At 48.0% G+C, this 19,242-nt stretch overlaps 1 protein-coding gene across 11 annotated transcripts in view; it reads left to right on the top strand.

The window, feature by feature from the left end:
• TNXB (tenascin XB) overlaps nt 1-19,242 on the top strand; it is a 124,729-nt gene that overhangs the window by 67,138 nt on the left and 38,349 nt on the right. For 5 of the 11 annotated variants that reach the window (XM_080991533.1, XM_080991527.1, XM_080991535.1 and 2 more), the window contains 13 exons: nt 757-1,044; nt 1,345-1,632; nt 2,862-3,146; nt 4,282-4,593; nt 6,294-6,605; nt 7,903-8,214; nt 9,482-9,784; nt 11,349-11,633; nt 12,805-13,092; nt 14,187-14,474; nt 14,978-15,265; nt 16,612-16,890; nt 18,636-18,926. In XM_080991533.1, coding sequence (XP_080847659.1) covers nt 757-1,044; nt 1,345-1,632; nt 2,862-3,146; nt 4,282-4,593; nt 6,294-6,605; nt 7,903-8,214; nt 9,482-9,784; nt 11,349-11,633; nt 12,805-13,092; nt 14,187-14,474; nt 14,978-15,265; nt 16,612-16,890; nt 18,636-18,926 — 3,819 coding nt within the window. The remainder of the gene's footprint in view (nt 1-756; nt 1,045-1,344; nt 1,633-2,861; nt 3,147-4,281; nt 4,594-6,293; nt 6,606-7,902; nt 8,215-9,481; nt 9,785-11,348; nt 11,634-12,804; nt 13,093-14,186; nt 14,475-14,977; nt 15,266-16,611; nt 16,891-18,635; nt 18,927-19,242) is intronic. The other 6 variants (XM_080991531.1, XM_080991530.1, XM_080991532.1 and 3 more) reach the window with 6 other exon arrangements.

Below are 19,242 nucleotides of genomic sequence, written 5' to 3'. Positions count from 1 at the left end.
CAGCGGGAGGCTCCATTAGCTAAAGTGGTGCTTCAGGTTAAGAACAGTTTCAGGTTAAGAACGGACCTCCAGAACGAGTACTTAACCCGAGGTACCACTGTATATGTCTTTTCTAACTGGCAGAGCTTTCGTCCTGTTTCTCCTTTTGGGATGGCAAGATTAGAAAATGATGGAGCCACAATCTGAATCCTAAAACTTTGGAACGCCATCTCATTCTGTGGTGCTACGAGCACAGTGGATTCATTTTGCAATTTTTTTCACAGTGCATGTCTGCCCATGACAAAATTAAACGAGCAGCAAGCTTATTTCACAGCCATTACTAAGGAAACACAGGAACTGTCGTTCTGCTAACGAGCCATGCAAATTGCAGTGCTACGAAGGAGCCGTGGGAACTGTGGTTCTGCGAAGTTGTAGGGGACCTTTAGAATGGAAATCACAGTATCTCCAGAAAGCTACAGATCTCAGGATGCTTTGGAGGATATTGCATGGGTTGGTAGATGTGGAAGTCAATGTAGCTAAAAAAAATTAAATTTCTTTCAGCTATTATCATTGTTTTTGATGTTTCTCTCCAAGGGCCTTTTAATTAAATTTGACAGATGTCACATGGTTTACACATGACCTGGAGATGAAACACCCATCTCTAGGTCAGCCAGCTGTCACAGAGTTCATATGGAGGGCCTTCTGCCTCTGTCTCATCTCTTCCTTCCCACATCCGTTAGGATGTACATTCTCATCTCTTCCTCCTCTGTTTCGCAGCCCCACTACCAACAACGCCTGCTCCTCAGCCCAGCTTGGGAGAGCTCTCAGTCTCAGACGTCACCACCGACTCTGTCCGTCTCTCCTGGACTGTCCCCACTGGGAGCTTTGACTCCTTCCTGGTCCAGTACAAGGATGCGGAGGGGAAGCCTCAGGCCCTCCCAGTAGATGGAGGTTCCCGCGAAGTCACCGTCTCCAGCCTTGTGCCTTCCCGAAGATACAAGTTTAACCTTTATGGACTCTCTGGTCGCAAGCGCCTGGGTCCAGTTTCTATGGACACAGTCACAGGTCAGCAAGGGGAGGTTCTAAAGACCTTTTGCCAGTCATAATACATGGCCATGGGTATAGCTTAGAGGTATATCTGCTGCTCTGTATGCAGAAGGTCCCAGATTCAGTCCCCGACATCTCCAGATAGGGCTAGGAGATGTTTCTTGCCTCAAACCCTGGAGAGCTGCTAGCAGACAGTCTGGATACTACTGAACTAGATGGACCAATAGTCCAACTCAGTATAAGGTAGCTTCTTATGTTCCTGAGAACCACCCTGGTAGGTCAAATGATTTTTCTCTCTACTACTATCTGTTTCCCCAGCATCACCTCCAAAGGAACCCTCAATTGCTCCCAGCCTGGGAGTGCTCTCTGCTTCTGATGCCACCAGCAATTCCGTCCATCTCTCCTGGACTGTCCCCACGGGGAGCTTTGACTCTTTTCTGATCCAGTACAAGGACGCTGAGGGCAAACCTCAGGCGATTCCAGTGGAGGGAGCTTTCCGTGAGACCATCGTCCCCAATCTGGATCCTTCCCACAGATACAAGTTCAACCTTTACGGACTCACTGGCCGTAAACGCCTTGGCCCCATCTCCACAGATGCTACCACAGGTCAGCAGCAAGAGTCATTTGGGCTGGATGTGTTTTAGTTCTCTTGTTTTCTCAGAGGGCATCAGCGGTGTCAGAAGTGGCTGCCAAACACTCACATTTATTGCTTTCCCATTGATTCCATAGGCCTTCGTTCCAAGGGACTCCTCTCAGGATACAGTTATTCAATCAGTGTGGTGGGTGGGTGAGAGGAGCAATCTTTGTATGTTCTGAGTAGGGGTCGGGGAGAAAACTTAAACATTTTGCATTTATTGGTAAATCCACCCAATTCACTTTTTCCAAACCTATACACAAACTGAAACACATTCGTCTTTTGAAATTTATGTTTCTCCTAAATCTTGTACAGTGGTACCTCGGGTTACATATGCTTCAGGTTACATATGCTTCAGGTTACAGACTCCGCTAACCCAGAAATAGTACCTCAGGTTAAGAACTTTACCTCAGGATATGAACAGAAATCGTGCAGCGGCAACGGGGGCCCCATTAGCTAAAGTGGTGCTTCAGGTTAAGAACAGTTTCAGGTTAAGAACGGACCTCCAGAACTAATTAAGTACTTAACCCGAGGTACCACTGTAATACAGTTCTCCAGGTGAGTAATGTGTACAAAAATACTAAAGATTGCATATAAATGCATATATTACATCTTCCTGTATAGCTAAAGATGGCAGGCTATCATTTCACAGCTCCCTTTGTGGGATTTATAGTGCCACATCAAAATTCTGGATTCACATGAAATCAGAGCGAAGCCCCTATTGGAGAATTGATAGCCCCTCATCACAGTCCTGGATTTTCATGAAGTCAGGGCAGGGAAGTTAGGAGAACAGAAGGCAGGTTGCACAGCACCAGTGGCCACAGCATGGGAGTCAGAATGAAGAAACATTGACAGGAAAAACGTGACTTAAAACAACACTGGAAGTTTGAGTAATGCAAGGCTGATTGTTTTAGTGATTGCTTGCTTAAGTTTACTTATAGTATATAATGCTTCCCTACAATGAGCTGTGCCAAAAGCAGTTTACAACAAACACTCAAAACATCAAAATGCAAATATACAAAATACAGATCATGACAGATTTGACTATCCCTTTGCGACAATGAGGAAAAGTTCTCTAACCACTTCCCCCACATTCTTATAAACTTTTATAATATGCACCCTCCTCTGTTCTTTTACCCTCTAAACTGCTCACCCAAGAGAGCATTTGTTCAGCAGCATCTACTTCTTTCTGTTCCTCCAGCACCATCACAGGAACAGCCAACTCCTCCCAGCCTGGGGGAGCTCTCTGCTTCTGATGCCACCAGCGATTCCATCCGTCTCTCCTGGACTGTCCCCACGGGGAACTTTGACTCTTTCCTGATCCAGTACAAGGATGCCAAGGGCAAACCTCAGGCAATCCCAGTGGAGGGAGCCTTCCGCGAGACCATCGTCCCTAATCTGGTTCCTTCCCGCAGATACAAGTTCAACCTTTACGGACTCACTGGCCGCAAGCGTCACGGCCCCATCTCCACAGATGCCACCACAGGTCAGCTTCACTTGATGAGCTGGGGCCCTTTTCCGGGATCTATTTTCTGTGTCATTTCATGCAAAGATAGTGGCTGAGCCCATGTGGGACTGTCCAAACCAACCTGGACCCTGTGACCATCGTCTGAGGCCCTTCTTTGTGTGCCTCCTTGCCTGGAGGTGTTTCAGAATTCCCACCCTCTTTATTAATTTCCTTCTTTCCTCAGGAAGCAGCAGTGGTGTCAGAAGTGGCCACCTAACAGTCAAACTTATTGCTTTTTCCCTGATTTTACAGTAGCTGTGTTGACACGAACCTCTTCCAGACATTCTATCCTTTCCTTCTATTTCCTATTTGTCTTTTACTCTTCTCTTTCCCACCCCTGTTGATCCATCTGTACCTTTTCCACATCCCTCAAAGATACAGTTACATAGTCAGTGTAGCAGAGAGGAGAAGCACCCAAATTGATGGGGGACCAAATTGAATCATTTTGCACTTCTCAGTAAATCTCCCCAATTCACACTTTCCAAAGCAACAAGCAGACCCAAACACAATCATTCGTTGAGATTTGTACTTCTCCAAGGTTCACAATGCAGTTCTCCAGCCAAACAATACATCCAAAAATGTGTGTGCTGGGGGAACATTGTATTTTTTAAGTTGTGAACTACCCTGAGATCTATGGGTGAAGTGCAGTATACAAATTTTAATAGTAGTAGTAGTTTAGTTCTCACTCAGGGTTGGGGAATCTCATTTGGTCTGGGAGCCATATGCGGCCTTCCAGGCATCTCAGTCTGGCCCTTGAAACTGTCTGCTGGACACACACCCTCCCCTCAGGACACACCCCTCACAAGCCTTGCTTTGCACCCAAGTCTTTTGGCCTGACTTGGAATGTGTCCTTGGACTCTGATATTGCTCTTGTTTGCTTGGGTGGGGGATAGAGAGACATATCTGACTGTTTGCAGAAAACAGCCTACTTTACAAAAGCAACATTGACATTCATGGCTCCACCCCGTTTGCCTCTAGCCACACCCACTATTGGCCTGGGAACTTTGGAAGGTTGACCAAAAGAGAATGCATCCTCAGGCTGGTAACAGAGTCCCCCACCCCTGCCCTGCATCTTGTCCCACTGCTATGGGGTTACATTTTCTCTCTGTTTTAGCTGCTGTAGGAAAGCCACCAAAGGCCACCACAGAAAAGGTCACCGTCGTTCAGCTCAGCCTGGACCAGCTGTCTGTTTCTGACATCACCAGTGACTCGGCCCGTCTCTCCTGGACTGTCCCAACTGGGAATTTTGACTCATTTCTAGTGGAGTATGAAGATGCAGATGGGAGGCCGCAGGCGTTGCCCGTGGATGGGGCTTCCCGCACGCTCACTGTCCCCAACCTGGAGCCCTCCCACAGATACACGTTTAACCTCTACGGACTTTATCACGGCAAGCGCTATGGCCCCCTGCCAGTGGAGGCTGTCACAGGTCAGCAGTGGATGAACTGGCCGACTGGGCTGTGGTCTTTCCCCTCCCCCGCCCGGACACACTTTTGTCCTTTCTTCCTCAAGGCACATTGGAAGAAGATGCACCCCAGCCAATGATTTTCTGTTCTCTTTCAGGCATACCTTTTGAGCTCTACACCTGAAGGGCCTTTCTTGGGTGGCGGGAGGAGAGAAAAACCTCTCTGCTCGAGTGATAGCCTGGCCCACAGGCAGATACTTACTTTTTACATTCATCGTAACATTGAGCTGAAAGTTCCTTCTCCCCTTCCGTCGCAAACCATTCTCCCAGCCCCATTTGCACTACATTTATGGCAGGTTTGAAGGGGCCTGTGGAGACAGATTGTAGAAAATTTGAGGTGGCATGGGGACTTGCATAGTCTTGCTTCCTTAAATATACAGCACCATGTCGCTCCACAACTCCGTAGCTACACGGTAGATCAGTTGCTTTGCATGTAAACAGTCCCAGGTTTAATATTGGACACCTCCAGTCCGTTTAAAAAAGTAAGATGGAGCAGGTGATCAGGGATTTTGTCTGACTAATGATGGAGATCCTATGACCCTCCAGATGTTTTTGGACCCCAGGTCCCATTAGGCCCAGCCAGCAAAGCTGATGGCCTGGGATGATAGGAGTTATAGTCCAGCAACTTCTGGAAGGCATTGGGTTCTTCATCCCGGCCACAATTGCTGGAGAACTGTGGACCAGGAAAATCTAGCTTGTTAAACGTCTCCTAGCAACTCTAAACTCCGTTAACAAACTACAAGTCCCAGGATTCCTTTAGCAGGGAAGCCATGACTCTTACACTGGGCCTCAGTCGCCAGCATTGTAACATATTTGCATCTGAATTTTCATTGTGCCTTATTTTCTTTTTAAACATAAGATAAAGTTGGAACGGTTGCAGAACTGCAACAAGCTAAACCAGAAACTAGAAAAAGGAGAAACTGGGAAGAACCAGAAATGACTGCTTTGTCCATGCCTACCAGCATGCATTGCCCCTTTCACATACAGTGGTACCTCGGGTTACATACGCTTCAGGTTACATATGCTTCAGGTTACAGACTCCGCTAACCCAGAAATAGTACCTCGGGTTAAGAACTTTGCTTCTGGATGAGAACAGAAATTGTGCTCCAGTGGCGCGGTGCGGTGGCAGCGGGAGGCCCCATTAGCTAAAGTGGTGCTTCAGGTTAAGAACAGTTTCAGGTTAAGAACGGACCTCTGGAATGAATCAAGTGCTTAACCCGAGGTACCACTGTATAGTTTAGCTCTCTTTGGATTAGGGAACCTCACTTGGCCTGGGAGCCATATTCGGCCCTCCAGGCATCTCAGTCTGCCCCTTGGAACTATCCGCTGGACACATGCCTCACAAGCCTTGCTTTAGTCTTTTGGCCTGACTTGGATTGTGTCCTTGGACTCTGATACTGCACTTGCTTGCTTGCTTCCTTGGGTGGGTTGGTGGGTGATAGAGAGATATGCCTGAGTGCATACAGAAAACAGCCTACTTTACAAAGGCAACATTGACATTCATAGCTCCACCCCCTTTTGCATCTAGCCACACCCACCATTGGCCTGGGGACTTTCAGAGATAGACGAGAAGGAAATGCATCCTCAGGCTGGTAAAAGTGTCCCCCACCCCTGCCCTACATCTTGTCCCACTGCTATGGAGTTACACTTTCTCTCTGTTTTAGCTGCTGTAGGAACGCCACCAAAGGCCACCACAGAAAAGGTCACCGTCGTTCAACTCAGCCTGGACCAGCTGTCCATTTCTGACATCACCAGTGACTCGGCCCGTCTCTCCTGGACCGTCCCAACTGGGAATTTTGACTCCTTTCTAGTGGAATACGAAGATGCAGATGGGAGGCCACAGGCGTTGCCCGTGGATGGGGCTTCCCACACGCTCACTGTCCCCAACCTGGAGCCCTCCCACAGATACACGTTTAACCTCTACGGACTTTATCATGGCAAGCGCTATGGCCCCCTGCTAGTGGAGGCTGTCACAGGTCAGCAATGGATAAACTGGCCGACTGGGCTGTGGTCTTTCCCCTCCCCCTGCCTCGGACAGGCTTTTCTCCTTTCTTCCTCAGCGCGCATCTGCAGCATTGGAAAAACATGTATCCCAGCCTGTGAATTTCTGTTCTCTTTCAGGCATACCTTTTGAGCTCTACACCTGAAGGGCCTTTCTTGGGTGGCGGGAGGAGAGAAAAACCTCTCTGCTCAAGTGATAGCCTGGCCACAAGCAGATACTTACTTTTTACATTTATCTTAACATTGAGCTGAAATTCCTTCTCCCTCTCTGTCACAAACCACTTTCACAGCCCTGTTTGACATCACCAGTGACTCAGCCCATATGCCTTCCACTTATGTCAAGTTTGAAGCGGCCTAGGTAAAAGGATTGTAGAAAATTTGAGATGCCTATGAGACTTACTAGGTTTCAAAGTCTGGTTTGCTAAGGGTCTCCTCACAACTCTCATCTCCCTTAACGAACCAGAAATCCTAGGTTTCTTTTAGCAGGGAAGCCATGGCTCTTAAAGGGCCTCTGTTTCCCAGGGTGTAAGATATCTGCAGCTAAATTTTCATAGTGTCTTATTTTTAAAAATCCGAAGAAACCCCAAATCAATTTAAAACTGCTGCAGAAATGCAACAAGCTGAACATAGGTGTAGCCGGGGGGGGGGGCAGCTGCCCCCCAGATCAAGTAAAACAATAGAAATATTGACCATCGCTTCTGCCCCCCTAATAAAACATCCTGGCTATGCGCATGAATGTGAACCCAAAACTAGAAAATGGAGAAATTGTGACAAACCAAAGCTGACTGCTTTGTCTGTGCCTACTAGCATGCAATGCCCCTTTCACATATAGTTTAGCTCTCTATGGGTTAGGGAACCTCATTTGGCCTGGGAGCCATAAGTAGCCTTCCAGGCATCTCAGTCTGGCCCTTGGAACTGTCTGCTGGACACACACCCTCCCCTCAGGACACACCCCTCACAAGCCTTGCTTTGCACCCAAGTCTTTTGGCCTGACTTGGAATGTGTCCTTGGACTCTGATATTGCTCTTGTTTGCTTGGGTGGGGGATAGAGAGACATATCTGACTGTATGCAGAAAACAGCGTACTTTACAAAGGCAACATTGACATTCATGGCTCCACCCCCTTTTGCCTCTAGCCACACCCACCATTGGCCTGGGGACTGTCAGAGGTGAACCAGAAGGGAATGCATCCCTCAGGCTGGTAACAGAGTCCCCCACCGCTGCCCTACTTCTTGTCCCACCGCTATGGGGTTACATTTTCTCTCTGTTTTAGCTGCTGTAGGAACGCCACCAAAGGCCACCACAGAAAAGGTCACCGTCGTTCAGCTCAGCCTAGACCAGCTGTCTGTTTCTGACATCACCAGTGACTCGGCCCGTCTCTCCTGGACTGTCCCAACTGGGAATTTTGACTCCTTTCTAGTGGAATACGAAGATGCAGATGGGAGGCCGCAGGCGTTGCCCGTGGATGGGGCTTCCCGCACACTCACTGTCCCCAACCTGGAGCCCTCCCACAGATACACATTTAACCTCTACGGACTTTACCGCGGCAAGCGCTATGGCCCCCTGCCAGTGGAGTTTGTCACAGGTCAGCAGTGGATGAACTGGCCGACTGGGCTGTGGTCTTTCCCCTCCCCCCACCCCGGACACGCTTTTCTCCTTTCTTCCTCAGGGCACATCTGAAGCATTGGAAGAAGATGCATCCCAGCCTATGAATTTCTGTTCTCTTTCAGGCATACCTTTTGAGCTCTACACCTGAAGGGCCTTTCTTGGGTGGTGGGAGGAGAGAAAAACCTCTCTGCTCGAGTGATAGCCTGGCCCACAGGCAGATACAGTCGTACCTCAGTTCCCGAACGCCTTGGGAGTTGAACGTTCCAGCTTCTGAACGATAGAAAACTGGAAGTGAATGTTCCGGTTTTCGAACGTTCTTTTGGAAGCCAAATGTTTGGTGGGGCTTCTGAGGTTTCCGATTGGTTGCAGAAGCTTTCTGCAGCCAATCAGATGCTGCATTTTGGAAGTCAAACATTTTGGAAGTCGAACGGATTCTGTTCAACTTCCAGGGTATGACTGTACTTACATTTTACATTTATCTTAACATTGAGCTGAAAGTTCCTTCTTCCTCTCCGTCGCGAACCACTTTCACAGCCCCGTTTGACATCACCAGTGACTCAGCCCATTTGCTCTCCATTTATGGCAAGTTTAAATGGGCCCAGGGAAAAGGATTGCAGGTAATTTGAGATTGCAATGGGACAAACATATACTCTAGTTTGCTAAAAGTCTCCTAACAATTCTCATCTCCTTTAACAAACCAGAAATCCCATGTTTCTTTTAGCAGGGAAAACATGACTCTTAAAGGGCCTCAGTCTCTCACGGTATAAGATATCTGCAGCTGAATTTTCATAGTGCCTTATTCTTAAAAATCCCAAAAAAACCCAAAAATAAATTTAAAATTGCTGCAGAAATGCAACAAGCTGAACATGGGCGTAGCCAGAGGGGGCAGCTGCTGCTCTGCCCCCCAAAAGTAAAACAATAGAAATACTGACCAATCACATAAGTTCTGCCACCCTAATAAAGTCCTGCCACCCCCCCAACAAAAATCCTGGCTTTGCCCATGAAGCTGAACCCAAAACTAGAAAAAGGAGAAATTGGGAGAAACCAATTTGCAAAAGCAACATTGACATTCGTGGCTCCACCCTCTTTTACCTCTGACCACACCCACCATTGGCCTGGGGACTGTCAGAGGTGAACCAGAAGGGAATGCATCCCTCAGGCTGGTAACAGAGTCCCCCACCGCTGCCCTACATCTTGTCCCACCGCTATGGGGTTACACTTTCTCTCTGTTTTCGCTGCTGTAGGAACGCCACCAAAGGCCACCACAGAAAAGGTCACCGTCGTTCAGCTCAGCCTAGACCAGCTGTCCGTTTCTGACATCACCAGTGACTCGGCTCGTCTCTCCTGGACCGTCCCAACTGGGAATTTTGACTCCTTTCTAGTGGAATACGAAGATGCAGATGGGAGGCCGCAGGCGTTGCCCGTGGATGGGGCTTCCCGCACACTCACAGTCTCCAACCTGGAGCCCTCTCACAGATACACGTTTAACCTCTACGGACTTTACCACGGCAAGCGCTATGGCCCCCTGCCAGTGGAGGCTGTCACAGGTCAGCAATGGATGAAGTGGCCAACTAGGCTGTGGTCTTTCCCCTCCCCCCACCCCGGACACCCTTTTCTCCTTTCTTCCTCAGGGCACATCTGCAGCATTGGAAGAAGATGCACCCCAGCCTATGAATTTCTGTTCTCTTTCAGGCATACCTTTTGAGCTCTACACCTGAAGGGCCTTTCTTGGGTGGTGGGAGGAAAGAAAAACCTCTGTGCTCAAGTGATAGCCTGGCCCACAGGCAGATACTTATGGTGAAAGTTCCTTTTCCCTCTCCCTCATGAACTACTTTCCCAGCCCCGTTTGCACTACATTTATGGCAATTTAAATGGGTGAGGAGATAGAATGTAGAAGATTTGAGGTAGCAAGGGGACTCACATGGAAAATTGGTGTCAGTTTTTCTTGCTTTATTAAATATGATCTCGGTGGTCAGACAGGGATATAAGGGACCAGTCGGTCCTTCAACAATCCTGGACCAAAGTTGTTAAGGACCTTGTGAACTAATACATGACCCCTGAACTTGGCTCTCTAACATATGGGCAGCCCATGCAAGCTTTTAAGCACTAGATTTATGCAATGGCAGCAGTCTGTCCTCACCAACAGTGTAGCCACAGCTTTTTGCACCGGACCAGGCACCAGGGTAGCCCCACACAGAGCGCATTGCAAAAGTCTAATCTTGAGGTTACAGGTTACAGGTAGATAGCCCAATAACAAACTTAGTTGCTCTCTAAGGTGGGTGGCACTGTGGGTTAAACCATAGAGCCTAGGACTTGCCGATCAGATGGTCGGTGGTTCGAATCCCCGCAAGGGGGTGAGCTCCCGTTGCTCAGTCCCTGCTCCTGCCAACCTAGCAGTTCGAAAGCACGTCAAAGTGCAAGTAGATAAATAGGTACTGCTCCGGCGGGAAGGTAAACGGTGTTTCCATGCGCTGCTCTGGTTCCCTAGAAGTGGCTTAGTCATGCTGGCCACATGACCCGGAAGCTGTACACCGGCTCCCTTGGCCAATAAAGCGAGATGAGCACCGCAACCCCAGAGTGGGTCACAACTGGACCTAATGGTCAGGGGTCCCTTTTTAAGGTGCTACTGGAAGGAATTTTTTAATTTTGTTTCGACTTGAGGTTACCAGTGCATACGGATCACCACAGCCATAGCTTTTATGCATCATTTGGGTGCCAGTCACCAGTGGTGATAGTTATTTGCAGCTTTGAAATACGCTGTCAAGAACTGCCCACTTGCATTTGCGGTATCTTAATCCGGTCCTGGCAACTAGTGAATCTGCAAACAGGTGATTTCTGCACCTGTTTCTGATCCAGTTGGCATTCTTCAGCATCCCTAATTATGAGTGCCTGCTTTTTAGCCTTGCTGTTTGGGAAAAACTATGGGTGAGTTAATCTCATCTTACCTTTTGGTACAGCTCTTCAGTCTGTTCTATGCCTTAGGCCCTAAGGCTTAGAAGGAGCACACTGGGAGACATTTTGCATTCTTCTAATCATGACTTAATTTTTACAGGAGCAGAAGAGTTTCCGACTTCACTCTTCACCCCCTTTTTCTCTCCCTCTGTGTTTTAGCCTCGGCAGTGACGCCGCCACCACAACCCACCCTAGGGGAACTCACAGCCGTTGATGTTTCTAGTGATTCTCTCCGCCTCCTCTGGACAGTCCCCACTGGGAACTTTGACTCCTTCCTGGTCCAATACAAGGATGCGGAGGGGAGGCCTCAGGCCCTTCCGGTGGACGGAGGTTCTCGCGAGGTCACCATTTCTAGCCTCCTGCCTTCCCGTAGATACAAGTTCAATCTCTATGGGATCTCTGGTCGCAAGCGGATTGGCCCCATTTCCACTAGTGCGGTCACAGGTCAGCTGCGGTCACAGCAACCATAATTCTTTCACAGGGGAAGCAGTTTATTTCCATTCTGTCTCAGCAGCAGGGGCGTCGCTGCGTCTCCATCTGTAATGCAGACTGAGGGTGCATGCAAATATATACGAAGTAGCCACTGTGCCCTGGAAGTGCGTCCCCCCCCCCCCACGTCAGGGCGAATTATTCATTTTGATTGTCATATAGAATCATGGAATCATCGTGTTGTAAGGGACACTGAAGATCGCCTATTCCTGTAATGCAGGAATATGCAGCTTTAGCCACCACTGACGTTTTCCACGAAACCCCAAAGCAATGCTTGCTTGAGGGCATTGTGGGAGATTAAAATAGTGGCTAGATCCATTTGTCAGGCAGTGTTGAGAGAGTGCTGGGAGGTTATAATTTTGGTAAAAAACCAAAGGCCTTCTTATTGGGTTAATTGATGAGGAAATTAAAAAAACCGATGTAAATTTGCTTATGTGTGCCACAACTGCTGCAAGAATTTTGATGGCCCAAAGATGGAAGCAGCAAGAACTCCCCTCCCTCAAAGACTGGCAGATAAAGATGGTAGAATATATTGAACTGGCAAAGTTAACGGGAAAGATAAAAAACCAGTGCAATGTTTCTTAAGGACTGGAGCAAATTTATAATTTATTTGAAAGAAAATTGTAAATATTTGAAAACTTTTGCAGCTTTAACATGAAATGTTTTGTAATGTGAAATTAAGGAGCTAATTTACATATAAGAGGGTGAATGATAAAGATAATATTTAGTAAAGAAGTGGTTATAGAAATGCGAATGATCTGACACAAAAAAATGGGGAAGTCAGAAAGAGGGAGGGATGGAAGTCGATACTCACTTTGAGTAACATGGTAGTTAGGAAGTTTAGGTAATTTATGCGAAATGTAATTTTGGAAAACTCAATAAAAATTATGGGGGTTTTTTAGAAAAAGAGAGTGCCGGGAGGAAAGGGGGTGAAAATTAAGGGTGTCCGGTCAGCAGCTGAGGCTGTAATGGCCCTGGCAATGATGCCAGGTGGTGATGCCAGCACTGGGCAGACCACGACACCCTCTGGCATAGGTGATAAGTTGGAAGAAGCCTCTCTCTCTCTCTCTCTCTCTCTCTCTCTCTCATGGTGGCCATTGACTCCTTATTCTTCTCTCTGTTCCAGATCAACTGATGGTGAAGCCCACTCCAGCACTCAAGCTCGGAGAGCTAACAGCTGGTAATGCCATGCCAAACTCCCTTGACGTCTCCTGGACTGTGGAGGCTGGGGACTTTGACTCTTTCATCATCCAATACCAAGACACTCAGGGCAAACCCCAGGTTCTCCCTGTTGACGGGCGCCTCCGCTCCCTCCACCTCCACGACTTGGCCCCGTCCCACACATACCAGATCAACCTCTATGGTGTCTTGGGCCGAAAGCGTCTGGGCCCCATCTCCACCGAAGCAGAGACAGGTCAGCAACCATCCTTCTTTAAAACAGCCTCCCCTCAATCTGGAGGTCACCAGTTTGGGGAGGCATTTGTCCTAGACAAACGTGGCAGCATTCTCTCCAGGCTCACATTTCCATCTTGGCTTGAGGAACTGGATATTCAGATGCAATAAACTTCCAAACCGCTTCTGTATCTTCATGTGGTTGTATCCAGTTACTTTCTACTCAGAGTAAACCCAGGAGCTTTAATGGACACAACTAACTTTGTTCTGTTAATATCAGTGGGTCTACTCTAAGTAAACGTAAAGGGACCCCTGACCACTAGGTCCAGTTGCGGACGACTCTGGGGTTGTGGCTCTCATCTCGCTTTACTGGCCGAGGGAGCCGGCGTACAGCTTCCGGGTCATGTGGCCAGCATGACTAAGCCGCTTCTGATGAACCAGAGCAGAATGGGGCAAAAAGATACACCACAGGGTTAAAAATGTTGGCAAAGCTTTTAACGATCTTGAAAAGAATTAATAACGCAGCCACATGCTAATTCCTATTTTGGCAAGCTCCCACCTCATTTCAATTTATTTTAGGATTTAGTTTGCCCAAAGTCTCCAGAACTGCTGTCCCTTTCAGAAGAGGCTAGTATGGAAAGGGACCTAGCTCAATGGAAGAGCAGCTGCTACCAAGTTACTGTAGATCAGGGTTTCCAACTCTTTTTTGGAGTATAATTCCCATCATCCCTGAGTACTGGTCCTGCAAGATAGGGACGATGGGAGCTGTAGTCCAACAACAGCTGGATACCCAATTTTGGGAAACCCTGGATTAGACAATACTAGATGGAGCAATGGCCTGACTCAGTATCAGCTACCTTCCAATGTTCCAAAAGCAGGGGGCACTTTGGGATCAGCTTTAGGAGAAAACGCTTGCCGCAAATTGGAAAGTGTCACATGGAGGTTTGTTTCTTGCTTGCTTAAAGTAAAAGCACCAGGCCTGGAGGTGAAGCACCCATCTCAAGGCCACCCAGATATCACAGAGTTCATTAAAAGAACCTTCTGCCTCTGTCTCATTTCTTCCTTCCCGCATCCGTTAAGATGTACATTCTCATCTCTTCCTCCTCTGTTTCGCAGCCCCACTACCAACAACACCTGCTCCTCAGCCCAGCTTGGGAGAGCTCTCAGTCTCAGACGTCACCACCGACTCTGTCCGTCTCTCCTGGACTGTCCCCACTGGGAGCTTCGACTCCTTCCTGGTCCAGTACAAGGATGCAGAGGGGAAGCCTCAGGCCCTTCCAGTGGACGGAGCTTCTCGCGAAGTCACCGTCTCCAGCCTTGTGCCTTCCCGAAGATACAAGTTTAACCTTTACGGACTCTCTGGTCGCAAGCGTCTGGGTCCAGTTTCTACTGACACAGTCACAGGTCAGCAAGGGGAGGTTCTAAATACCTTCTGCCAGCCATAATACATGGTCAAGAGGCCACGGCTTACGGGTATAGCTGCTGCTCTGCATGCAGAAGGTCCCAGATTCAGTCCCTGACATCTCCAGATAGGGCTAGGAGAGATTTCTTGCCTCAAACCCTGGAGAGCTGCTAGCAGTCTGGATACTACTGAACTAGATGGACCAATGGTCCAACTCAGCATAAGGTAGCTTCTTATTTTCGTGAGAACCACCTTGGTAGGTCAAATGAATTTTTTCTCTAAGACCTGACTCAGTATACAAGGCAGATTCCTCCATTCCTGAGAACCAACTCAGGACAGTTGAAAATTTTCTCTGCTACTGTCTGTTTCCTCAATGTCACCTCCAAAGGAGCCCTCAGTTGCTCCCAGCCTGGGGAGCTCCCTGCTCCTGAGAGCCTTCTGCTTCTCTTACCTCTTGCTTCCCCCATCCCTTAAGATGCACTTTCTCTGTTTCTCCATTTTTCAGCTGTACTACCAACAACGCCAGCTCCTCAGCCCAGCTTGGGAGAGCTGTCAGCCTTGGATATCACCACCGATTCCATCCGTCTCTCCTGGACTGTCCCTACTGGGAGCTTCGACTCTTTCCTGATCCAGTACAAGGACGTTGAGGGCAAACCTCAGGCAATCCCAGTGGAGGGAGCTTTCCGTGAGACCATCGTCCCCAATCTGGTTCCTTCCCGCAGATACAAGTTCAACCTTTACGGACTCACTGGCCGCAAGCGCCATGGCCCCATCTCCACAGATGCCACCACAGGTCAGCTTCACTTGATGAGCTGGGGCCCTTTCCCAGGATCTATTTTCTGTGTCAATTCAAGCAAATATAGTGGCTGAGCCCACGTGGGACTCTCCAAACCAACCTGGACCCTGTGACCATCATCCCTTCTTTGTGTGCCTCCTACACGAGGAGTCCAGAGGGTGGCAACACGACTACGGGTCCTTACTGGTAGTCGTTCTTCTCTTTGACATCCCTGCCAGATGTCAAAGAGAAGAACAACTACCAGACTTTTAGAAGACATCTGAAGGCAGCCCTGTTTAGGGAAGCTTTTAATACTTTGTATTTTAATACTTTGTTGGAAGCCGCCCAGGGTGGCTGGGGAGACCCAGGGTGGCTGGGGAGACCCAGCCAGATGGGTGGGGTATAAATAATAAATTATTATTATTACTTTGGAGGCTCCCCGTTTGTGGAATGCTCTCCCCAGGGAGGCTCCTCTGGCGCTATCATTACATATCTTTAGGCACTAGGTGAAAACGTTCCTCTTCAACAAGGCATTCGTCTGATTAACTTTCTATGGCTTTTTAAATGTGTTTGTGCGTGGGGGTGGAATTATTGGTTTGTTTCATTATGTATTTTTCGTTCCCATTTTGTACTTTTTCTGTTGTGATCTTCAGATGAGGGGCGGTATACAAATTTAATAAATAATAATAATAATAATGTTCATTCTGCATTTGCAGGGAGTCAGCCTTTCAGTGTGGCAGCTCCCATGCTTTGGAACTATTGACATTAAGTCGGCACTATCGCTGTACAGTGGTACCTCTAGTTACATATTTAATTCGTTCCGGAGGTCTGTTCTTAACCTGAAACTGTTCTTAACCTGAAGCACCACTTTAGCTAATGGGGCCTCCCACTGCCGCCGTGCGATTTCTGTTCTCATCCTGAAGCAAAGTTCTTAACCCGAGCTACTATTTGTGGGTTAGCAGAGTCTGTAACCTGAAGCATATGTAACCTGAAGCGTATGTAATCCGAGGTACTACTGTATTGTTTTAGACAATACACTAACCCTGATGTCTATGTTCTCTCTTCACTGTTGAAGGCAGTATATGCCCCTGAATACCACTGTGTGGAAATTGCTGGTGGCGAGAGCACTCGTACTTGCTGTTTCCCATAGACATCTGGTTGGCCACTGTGGGAACAGGATTCTGGGCTAGAGTGGGCCACTGGTCGGATCCAGCAGGGATCTTCTTCTAATCTTTTGCTTCCTGCCCATCTTACATGCCACTACCTGAAGAACCACCTATTGAATGATAAGTTGATCACAGGAGCCAAGTTGGTGCTTACCAATTATTCATTTTTGTTCTCTCTTTCTCTGTTCTCTACTCCAGTTGCAGAATTGCTGGCTCCACCAACCTTAGGAGAACTCTCTGTCTCTGATGTCACCAGTGAATCTGCCCGCCTCTCCTGGACTGTTGTATCCGGGAGATTTGACTCCTTCTTAGTCCAGTACAAGGATGCTGAAGGCAAACCCCAGCAGCTGCCCTTGGATGGAGGCACCTATGAGACTACCATCTCTGGCCTGTCTCCTGCCCGACGATACAAGTTCAACCTCTACGGGATTGTAGGGCGCAAACGCCTTGGCCCTGTCTCTGCCGACACAGTCACAGGTCAGCACATGGCTCTTTGGCATGAATAGGGCATTGGGAGTAGCGGTGTAAATTTGGTTCAGTTCACATTTCAATGAAAAGCTACTTAATTTGTACTTCCCGAAATGACACACAAAGCGAAACACAACCAATCTTCAAAATCTGCACTCTTCCAAATGTTGCAGCGTGTATGAAACCAAGACAACCAAATAATGTGCACGCAAACATGTGCAGATTTGAAGGAAGTGGGAATAAAAATGTCTATGCTCAAGAAAATAACGTTCGGAAATATAGTTATGTTGGCTGAAATATACATTAAAATGTGTATATTAGGCAAAATTTCATACAAATTTAATACCGGCAACAACCATTTTGCACGCATTCAGAGCACACACAACCATGCACATGCGCATTGCTGAGAGCCCGGAAATGGCAGGAAAAGGGGGAGGGGACTAGGGTGGGCATATACATGCGCCACCATCATGCGTAATGACCTAGAACGCAACCCTTGCGAAAATCGGGTGTTGCCTGTATGTGCATTAGGAAGAAGGCACACTAAAATGCAGGCAAATTCTCACACAGGCTTTAAAAAAATCATTAGAAACTGATGCAGAAATTCAGAAAACCAAAGATTAGGAGAAATGGGAAACAGAGAGAAACTGAAAGTATCAAGTCTGTCCCTCCCTCGGCATGTGTCTGGCTATATTAAGCTATTTCACATATTTCAGACAAAAATGTATATGCAGATCCATAGAAAAAAGACTCAATGATCTCTTTTCAAAATGAAAATTTACCAGGCCTGGTGCTAATACAGGCAATAATGAGGTAAATATTGGAAGCCTGGAGGGTTCTGCCTAGGTAGCAGAAACTGGGTCACTTAGGGAGGGGGGGCTTTGATTTTATTTGTATTTTTACCTGGTGTTGAACTACACTCACCAGCACCGCTGCCATTTAAATTTCCCTCAAGGCAATGCCTGCGATGCATTATCATTGCATCGTGGGAAAATTCCAGTGGTCCCTCTGCCTGTGAGTCCGGTCAACCAGGCCTCACCCTTCTTTGGCTGGCCCCACTACTACTGGGCCACCCTGGCCTACCTGGAGCTAAATGAGCTTGGCATCACTGGGGAAAGGAGGGGGCGAAGCAGACCAGTGCTGCTGACGGAGGGGGTAGGGGTGTCAGCCGACGGAGTTTGCCCTGACTCCTGGTGCTGGCTCTGAAGAAGCAGTTTGGGTAGAGTTTCATTCTATGTGTGAGATTTTGAGCAGGGATGGTAACTGTTTTTCTTCCTGTGGAGGCGAATTTGTGAAGCCAAGTTCCTCAAGAGGAGAGCAGCTTAAGGCTCTAGATCTGCCCTGTCTCAGACTTGCAGCCTCAGCTGTGTTTCTTACATGTCAATTATGAAAATCCCTGGCGGTGATGGAATTTGAACTCGACACTCTAAGCTTCGAGCCTAATTTATTTGCCTCTGAACCCAGCGTACAGTGGTACCTCGGGTTACAGACTCTTCAGGTTACAGACGCTTCAGGTTACAGACTCCACTAACCCAGAAATAGTACCTCGAGTTAAGAACTTTGCTTCAGGATGAGAACAGAAATCGTGCTGCGGCGGCAGCAGGAGGCCCCATTAGCTAAAGTGGTGCTTCAGGTTAAGAACAGTTTCAGGTTAAGAACGGACCTCCAGAAAGAATTAATTCTTAACCCAAGGTACCACTGTACTAGCTGAACACAGATTTAATTCCTGTTTGTTTTTAATCTCTTGGCCTCAGCAGCTGCAGTGTCTGGCGAAGGCCCAGCGAAGCCCAGCCTAGAAGAGCTCTCTGTCTCAGAGGTCACCAGCAATTCCGCTCTTCTCTCCTGGACTGTCCCCACTGGGGACTTCGACTCCTTCCTGATCCAGTACAAGGATGCAGAGGGCAAACCCCAGGCGCTGACCGTGGAGGGAGTTGCTCGCGAGGTCACTGTCCCCAACCTGGTTCCTTCCCACAGATACAAGTTCAATCTCTACGGGGTCGTTGGCCGCAGGCGCCTGGGCCCTATTTCCTCTGAAGCCACCACAGGTCAGCAGAAGTCTTCTCTCTTCATTTTCTGTTTTAGGGGCAGAAAGGAGGAAGCAAATTCTCTCAGTGACATCCTCTCGCCTTCTAAGCTCTGTCTGCATCATCCCACTTCCATTTACAATTTACTTTTTCCCACAGCTGCCACACATGGGGTCGACATCTTCATCAAGCTATCCACTACGTCCCCAGGGTCTCGTTCCTGGCCTGTCAATGCCAGTTCAGTCCCCACGCGTGTACATGTGAAATCAAGATTTTATTATTTTTTTGCCCTGACATCCAGTACTTTATAATGGCTTATGTTAAACTGCTCTTGCCA

This window comes from Podarcis pityusensis (genome assembly GCF_964106645.2).
Source record: "Podarcis pityusensis genome assembly, chromosome: 2".
Taxonomy (NCBI): domain Eukaryota; kingdom Metazoa; phylum Chordata; class Lepidosauria; order Squamata; family Lacertidae; genus Podarcis; species Podarcis pityusensis.
Note: the sequence above shows the minus strand (reverse complement) of the source record. Positions and strands in the feature narration are given on the sequence as shown.